The sequence below is a fragment of the Mesoplodon mirus genome (genome assembly GCF_964341445.2).
Source record: "Mesoplodon mirus genome assembly, chromosome: 9".
NCBI lineage: Eukaryota > Metazoa > Chordata > Mammalia > Artiodactyla > Ziphiidae > Mesoplodon > Mesoplodon mirus.
Genome location: NC_138985.1, coordinates 14,681,398 through 14,690,672, shown reverse-complemented (window position 1 = coordinate 14,690,672; position 9,275 = coordinate 14,681,398). Strand labels below are relative to the sequence as shown.

Sequence of the window (9,275 nt, the reverse complement as noted above, 5' to 3'; positions counted from 1 at the left end):
TATTACCAGTTGTTTATACCTCTTTGTGAGTGAAAGTCAATACTTAAATCTACCAGTTACGTGCTCTTTTAAAAATATGTCTTTGGCCTCCTAGTTGGTCTCTCTGTTTTGTTTGCATTCCTTGCTCTCAAAGTCCTCTGAAATACAGCCAGAGATATTTTGTATGGAATGTAAATCACTAATGTGATGTCATTGCCTCCATGACTTTTGTATTCCTTAGAATCAAATCTAAACTTCTCCCCGTGGTCATCAGGACCCACGTGACTTTGTTCCTCTGCCTTTGGGATACAGTCTCATCCTTGTCTTCTCTTCTTTCACTGAGATCAAGCCACTCAGGTTTTCTTTTCTTTGCCTCAAATCTGCCAGAATTACTTTTGCCCCAGAGCATTTACTAGCTTGTCACTCTGCCTGAAATGCTCTTTCCCCCTGATCTTTGCAAGATTTTTTCACCTGTCTTTAATTTCCTCCATAGAACTTATCTCAGCCTAATTTTTTTTTCTTTTATCGGGGTATAGTTGCTTTACAATGTTGTGTTAGTTTCTGTCATTAGTTACAACGAAGCGAATCAGCTATATGTATACCTATATCCCCTCCCTCTTGGACCTCCCCCCTCCCACCCCCCCTTCCCACCCATCTAGGTCACCACAGAGCACGGAGCTGAGCTCCCTGCACTATACAGCAGGTACCCACTAGCTATCTGTTTTACACATAGTAGTGTATATAAGCCAATCCCAATATCCCAGTTCATCCCACCCCCGCTTCCCCACTCCCTGTGTCCACATGTCCATTCTCTATGTCTGCGTCTCTATTCTTGCCCTGCAAATAGGTTCATCTGTACCATTCTTCTAGATTCCACATATATGCATTAATATATGATATTTGTTTTTCTCTTTCTGACTTACTTCACTCTGTATGACAGACTCTAGATCCATCCACGCCTGTACAAATGACCCAATTTCGTTGCTTTTTATGGCTAATATTTCATTGTATATATGTACCACATCTTCTTTATCCATTCATCTATCATTGGACATTTAGGTTGCATCCATGTCCTGGCTATTGAAAATAGTGCTGCAGTGAACATTGGGGTGCATGTGTCTTTTTGAATTATGGTTTTCTCAGGGTATGTGCCCAGTAGTGGGATTGCTGGGTCATATGGTAGTCCTATTTTTAGTTTTTTAAGGAATCTGCATACTGTTCTCCATAGTGGCTGTATCAGTTTACATTCCCACCAACAGCACAAGAGGGTTCCCTTTTCTCCACCATCAGCCTGACTTTTCCATAGCTATTTGTGTGTTTGTTTTACCTTTTCCATCCAGGAAGTAAATTTCACAACAGCAAGGATGTTGCTTTGTTCCCTGCTATACTCTTAATGCCTAAAATACTGCCAGGTACATAGTTAAGTGCTCAATAAATATTTAGTGAAAGAATTAATAAATGGTATTTCCAGTAGCAAAGACATAGTGATAAAATAGTTAATAGTACCTGATATTCATTTTACATCAGGTAAGTTTTGAGCACTTTACATAAATTATCATGATCTTCACTTTCTCATGAGATTGATATTATCATAATGATGTCAGACCTGTAAAGTTAGGTAGTAGTAACCTAGAAAATTGAGTCTAGGCATTCTGACTCCATGGCCAGGACTAGATGTTACCCAGAGTCCTATAAATTATATTATGAAGGCTGCTGTGTATGAATGTTTTTGTAGTGAAAAGCCTTCTTGGTGAGACTCTTAAGTAATGAAATATAGAAGATGCTTAAAGTTTGGAGCTAGACTCTTTGTATTTCACACTTTGGGGCCTTTAGAAAGTTATTTAACTCAAGGCAAGTATCTAAATGCATTAGACTCTCAGTTTTGCCATTTACAAAACAGACTAATACCTTCAGAAGATCCTATGAAGAAAGCAGATAACTATGTATAGTGTGTACCTTTACATAGGAATGTTCACAGAAAATGCTCAGTAAATGGTTATTTTTAAAAGGGTGATAATTGTGGTAGTTTTCTGGTGCTATCGCTGTTGACTGTTATGAGTTGCCTAGCACATAGTTTACGTTCTTTACCAATATGAATTCAGCCATGATTTACCATGCCTGGAGGGTTGCCAGGAGAGATCTGATGAGAGGCTATAGAATGGAAATACCGAGGACGATTATGATAAAGGACAAGTTTGTAACAATGTAGATGACAGCTAACATCCAGGGTGAGTAAATCTAAGCCCCAGGAGAGCCAGCTTCTCCCAGCAACTCAAAGTTACAAGGTGAATGGAGAAGAAATTCGACTTGAGAAAAGAATGAGTCAAGGCCCTACTCTTGAATTGGGAAAATAAAAGTTCAGGGTCAAAAATGAAGACCTACAGGTGCATAACATGATGATGATCATCAGACTGTCTGCTGGCCAGTGGCAGGGGGCTAAGAAAATAGGAGCAATAATAAAGATAACAAATCCTCACTGGAGCTTCTGAATGAAGTGGAGGGGTCTTATAACAGCACGTAAGAGCATTAATTCAACTAATAATAATATACAATCATGTGGCAGGAATGTTATGAACACTTTATGTATAAATATGATTCTAACCTTCACAACAGCCCTGTGAGTTGCTATCATTATTATCCTCATTTTTCAGATGAGGCACCCAAGGTACAAAGAGGTTAAGTAACTTTCCCAAGGCCACACAGTAAGCTACTGGCTGCTGGGAGTCTGCATTACAGATGATTACCCTGGAAAATCCATGGGTATGGGTCCACTGAGCCACACAACCCATCAAGGCATGATTGGAACTATAGGTACAAGTACTGAGAAGAAGGATGGTTTCCAAACATTTTAAAAAATAAAATTGCAAGAGAACCTAATGAAATTGTCAGTTTTTAATTAAAATAAACTTTAATAATAATTATGTGACATATTCTTCAAAAGATACTTAAATATTTGAATAGCAGCACTATAATGAAACTTCTTCCATCTCCAATTATGTAAGTACATTTCCTCACACTTTCATATCTAAAAACAAAAATTAGAAATAGCATTTTGGTTCAGTGTTGGTAATTTAATTAATGAAAGAAAAACATGCTACATCCATCTCATATACATCTTCATTTAAGATTTTTCTTGTTTAGTGATTTTTACGTTTTTGAGCTTTTACTATGCGTCAGGTACTATAAGAATTCCACATGTATAAACTCATTTAATTCTCACAACTACTACATGTGAAAGATATTATTATAATTCCAATTTTAGAGAAAGCAACATCTCATCAAGAGGGACATAACATTCCCAGGCTGTATCATTTTTAAGTGGAGAAGTTGGAATGGGAACTTGAAGCAGAAACTGAGACTCATTTTGAATTAATAAAAAAAAATTGAATATAGCTGGCTTGTGGATCTCGATGTGCATGATCTGTGGATACAACGCACATACATCTGCATCCATTAAAATATCACTGGGAATCCAGTGAATGTCCCAGGCAGATGTGGCTTGGGTAGTACCTCCTCAGTTTTTTTTGTTTCCCATGTTTGCTTTTCCTATTCACAGCTTACAACTGTGAGTTCTCATCAACTCAAAAGATACTTTGAAGGTCCAAGTTCTCTGTTTGATGAGCCATGATGCAGCAGAGAAGGGAAGTTGATTATTAACCATACCCTCTCCACCCCTAACCCACACAAATCAGTGAAAGGGAAAAAATTCAACAAGATATTGAAAAATATCCAGAGAAACAATAGGAATGGCTTTGATTTTTATAATGATTCCATCATATATACATTTGGCCATGCAGAAATCATTATGTTTTTGATCTCATAAAATGTTTCGATGGCATGTTTATAATTCAGAGGAAATAACACTTAAGGAATATAATTCACCCCACTTTTGTACTTGGGGGTTGAGAGATAACCTTACATAGGATAAATAGTTTTAATGTGTTTGTTATAATGTCATTCTTTAATAACACTTTATGTAAGTAACACTCAAGCATGGCAACATAATAGCCCTGAGAAATATACAATTCAACCTGTGTGGAAAGTATTATTTTATGAGGTACATAAACAAATACATTAGTCACTAAAGTGAAGATGGCATTTTCTTACCTTGGAGGTAGTTCTTCCAATTCTCAATACCTGTGCACTATGAAAGTAAAGTTGTTATGAAATCATAAAAATTGAAATATATACCAGAGGCCCCTTAGGAAAAACAATTCATTGACAGTGAAGTTCACTGAATGGCACATACACAGAATTTGTTGCAATTGGTTTTGATTTTGCATGGGGGCTTGTATTTTTGTGTAAAAGGTGATTGGATAAAATGATGGTGGGATAACTCTTATGAAAAAAAATATTTTTCACAATAGTCTTCCACAACTTTGTCACCATGCATAAAATTCAAAGAAATTCTCAATGCCACTGCTTAAGTAACCATTTTACTTAGCCTGTTTATTTCCTTGTCTAGACTGAAGTTTTCAATGGACTTGACTGTGCTGCAAAACAAAGCTGCGGTGTCTCTCTTGACTTCAGCCAGAGAGCAAATATAGGAAACTGTGATGCTTTCCTTAAAAATTTTTTCACTTAGGTAGGAGGCACAAAGCATCAGAAATGCATTAAAATGATAAGAAGTGCATTTAAAAAATTTTAAACTAAGGTTAAGTTCAAATAGAAGCAAGGGAGATACTGAGAAATGAAACAATTAGGGAGTAGTGCAGAATCATCAGGTTGGAAGATTTGTTGAGATTACTTTTATTTTTTGTTGTTTCTTTTCCTGTGGCTTCCTTTCCCTCACTTTTATAAAGGCTCATTTATCTTGGTAAGGTGTTATCTGATCCACTGACCGCAGGCTCCCCAGCCTAGACCATTGGCATTTAACTTGTCAAAGGACACAACTTAAATATTCCTTCCTGTTCTAGCAACATGTCACTTTCTAAATAAACAAATATTAAGACATTTATTAAATACTTATTATATAATATGTTCTACACTTTACTGGGATGAACTTGGGCAGAGAGCTGAGGCAGAGAGAGATTCGATGACTTTCCCACGATAAGACAGTAGGTTTGGATTCAAATCCTAGCAGTCTGGCTCCAAAGCCCAAGCATTTATAAACTACACTTTTTTTTTCCCACTGTGGACACAAGTCTGAATAACTGTCCACAGACGTGAATGGATGTACCACTCCTCTTAAAGAGAAAACAAACATGAATTTGCTTGCTGTTTATAAAATATCATAGAAATACACACAGAAACTGAGAACATTGGATGCTTCTGGGGTAGGACTTGCATAAAGGAGAGATAGTAGTGCAAGGAGAGATTTCCAAGTATATCTTTCTGGAAGTTTTGAATTTTGAAATCCAGATGCATTACTTTCACACACAAAAAAAGGATAAATAAATAAAACGGTAAGAAGAACTATTACAAGAGTCAGTAGATTCTACCATGCCAACAAGAAATTGTAAGCCGAACATTAAAAAGGAAAATTAAAGACATCCTTGGGGAATTCAACATGTTTTATTTTGCCAGGCACATGATTTCTTCAATATCCAATTAAATAATACTGTGCTAACTACATTTTCTAACACAGAGTGAACATTCACTGTAATGACAGTTTCATCATGCTAAAATCTATTCACAAACCTACACTGTGAAAAAAAGTGCGTTTCTAGGAAATTTTATGTACAAATGGAAAACATATCAAGTGATCGAACTGTCAAACTACACAAAATAAAACCAACCAATCAACCACCAACATTCAGTATATGTTAACAATATTTTAAGAAAGAAAATTTTCTTTACATTTGGCAGTTTTGTTCAAGAGGGGCTCTATAATTTTAAAAGTAAAGTAATAAAAGTATATACAATTTAATAATGTTCAAAATAGAAGATATTAAATAGCACAAATAATGTTCCAACACTAAACACCCTATTGTCTATCAGTTTGGGTTTACAAGAAGCAAGGGGACCTGTATAGTTTACCCTATCCTCTGAGTCTAAAACAATTTTACTTTCAACTCTGTATATAGAATAGATTGGCCATAAATACAAAAGATGGTTTTGGCTTTATGCACATTTCTATTTGTGCATGTAGAGTAGAAATAATGACCTACTTGCAAAACAAACTGCTTTAGAGACTACTTTAGAATCATATACATTTGGAACAATAGCTTTTATTTAATAGCTTTTTTTTAATAAACATTATTTATGTTGTGTTTGTTAACTGCTATTTTTGCCCCATTGAGGCTTCCTCTTATAATATCATAATTTACCACCATTTAAATAATAAATCTTATTCCTAGATTTTGATCAGTGCTTACATTCATTCTGACAATGATTTTAGTTCTTGACGCTTTATGTTGTAGTGCTTAGGAAGGTAATATATCTACCTTGATTACCTTCTTCATGGCTTGTTAACTACAAATAAAACTTTCATATTAGATTTTGATTAGGTATACGATATAAGTTCTGTTTGCACCTAGAAGCATGAAAATGTCTTTAAAAGTAAGTAAAATGAAAGAGCAAAAGTTGTGTTTTTAAAAGAAATATGAGGATATGAAGAAAATTTTCATACTTCTCCCATCTATTTGTTATTTGGAGTAAAAAAAATCACTATTAAATTATTCTAATAAAAGGATCCAAACATACAATTAGAAGATAGTTATTTTATTCATCACAAACTTACCACATTTGTATTTATGTACCAGTGAACATAATGTACCAACATTCTTTTAAAATAAAGTATGTCTATTTTTGTTCAAATTAGAATTTTTCTCACTTCTCCACAAAATGAGCATCTCTCCAGCATACATGAAAGAGTATTAAAAAAAAAAAAAAGAATCGGTGACTTAAAAATCAGTATGATATCTGAGGTCGGTAAACAAAAAAAGTGAGTTAATCATTGAAATTAATTAGTGAAGTTAAAAATTAGTAACATTTTTAATAAACTTCTGTCAATAAAATTGCATTTTCTACCTTGTTTTTTTCTTTTTTTTTTTTTTTTTTCATTTTGATGGTTTCGGCCCTCATATACAAGTTTGATATTTCAAAAGAAATTTCTTCTTATATTTTTTAAAATGCCATACAAACTAGAAAATTAGAATAAACACATTTATCAATTAAACTGTGTAAGATTATATTCTCTGAGTCAAGAATAACTTAAATAACTTCCAAAAAAGAAAGTGCTTTTGTTTGGAAGATGATTACCTAACAATATAAACTTAAATGCTTCACTGACTTAATTCCAATTAAAGATATTAATGGTTGGTGTCCTTTTATCTTGCTGAAACAAGGGAACAGAGATCAATGACAGATATCAAAAACTGATAAGTTTTGCAATCTTAAAAGTAACCAATACTATATTTCACTGGAAGCACATAAACTCCATGTTATCTTTTTATGAAAATCACTCATGTTTTATACAACTTTTAGATTCCCTCTTCCTTGTCTTTTTTCTCTTCTACATTTCTTTTGACAACTACTCTGTCACATGCATTTATATAACTTTTACTATGTAAAAATTGTGAACTTGGCATTTGGTTTTGTATACAAATGATTGACAGAACTCTAAACCCTTAAAGCAAGGATGGAAGATCACAGGTTAAGGCCCTAGTTCAATTAAGGGTTGTAAGAATTCTAGTTTTATAGTCGCCATATTGGTTTTGAAGAAAAGGTAAATAAAGATATAAATAAAATCTAGGTTAAGTTAAATATTTCTATGCACCATGAGGACCATGACATGTCTAGTGCTAGTCAATATCATACAAGAAAATGCATACTCATTTCAGTTCATGTAACGTTCACCTTTAGGAGTGAGTACCCACCTTTCTCAGGAATTTCCCATGGGTAAAGCCCAAGATTCTTTGCTCACTGAACACAGATCATTTACTGAGGGAAGCATAAGCCCCATTTAAGAAAACATTATGACTCTGGCAGCTGATTCCTCCTATTTCTACTTTTCCGGCTATTGATGAGAGCCTTTAACTTGCCATAGTCCCCTCTCATCTTCTTGGATTCTTCTCCGTGTTGATGTTGCTGCCGAGTATCTTTGCAGTACTGATTAATCATCTGCATTTCTGAGTGGCTGAACGCCCCCATGATGTCCTTCGGGTGGAAGGGTAAAGCCCTCACAGAGCTGGCCCAGGTCCACGGAGACCATTTGTCTGTAACAACAGCCACCATTTCGGAATCTAAAACTTTAAAGTTGATCTTGGCTAAGGTCTGCTTGAAGCTGTTTTCTGTTGCGATGCAGTGATACAGTCCTTGGTCGGAATCCTGAACAGAGCGGATCAGGAGTCCTTGTGAAGTGGCTATGATTCGCTCATTCAGCTTGACCTAAAAGAGAGATATCAAAGTTCTGAGTACCCAACTCTATATATCTTCTAAAAAGATATGACCAACAATACAGAGTGTTAACTTCCTTCTTAGTGGACACAGATTTTTGGTAAGTTCCATTGCCTTTTTTTTTTTTTTTTTTTTGCTCAGGAAATCTAGTCTCAGCGGTACTGAATCTATTAAAGAGAGGGTGAAGTTATCACTCATATTGCCCAAAATAGCTTAAATGCATTCCCTTTGGATAGAAGCAGTTTCTCTACATATAAGCCAGAGTTTTGGATGTTTCTGGAATGTAAATCACAGTCAACATATATAAATGAAATTCACAGATAGTTTTAAATGTCTATTTTATCCTATAGTTCTTGCCTTTTATTGTATCAAAAATACTCACTTATTGAGTAAAAACATGAAGCCACAATTAAAGGGTTGAATTTTACCTTTTTTTTCAATGAATGAATGAATATTCCCTTAACTAAAATTTTTATAAGCAGAGGCAGCATTTTGAACATTATCAAGGGCTTTTTCCTATTATCTAACACAAAGAATGACTAAAAATAAGCTGGAACTCATTATCTTGTAAGTACTCCAAGTGGTTTTACTTTCCAAGGAAAAGTAATAAGAAGCTATGAGGTGAATATTTAATTACTTTACAGGCTTATACTGGAAAAAATATCATTTTCTAGATATAAACTAAATGCTGAAATCCATTTCCTTACAGTTCCCGCTATAGTATTGTCAATGAATACATAAAAACCTAAGTGGTAAGTAGTTCCTTTACATGTATACTCAGGAATGCTATTTCATTGAGGGAAGAAAGAAATTTGACCCAAAGAAAAATAAGGGAAGGCAAAATATAGTATTGAAATACAAAAAATAGAACAGAACTAGAAAAGAGAGATTAGGAAAAAGTAAGGACAGAAATATATACAGCAAATTTTTTTATGTTCATTTAATTTTTAAAGTTT

General features: G+C 34.4%; 1 protein-coding gene across 2 annotated transcripts in view; it reads right to left on the bottom strand.

The window, feature by feature from the left end:
• Positions 1–5,474: 5,474 nt before the first annotated feature.
• The window catches only part of SEMA3C (semaphorin 3C), a 184,779-nt gene continuing 180,978 nt past the window's right edge, over positions 5,475–9,275 (bottom strand). For both annotated transcript variants that reach the window (XM_082631635.1, XM_082631636.1), the window contains one exon: positions 5,475–8,310. In XM_082631635.1, coding sequence (XP_082487761.1) covers positions 7,897–8,310 — 414 coding nt within the window. In that variant the 3' untranslated portion in view covers positions 5,475–7,896. The remainder of the gene's footprint in view (positions 8,311–9,275) is intronic.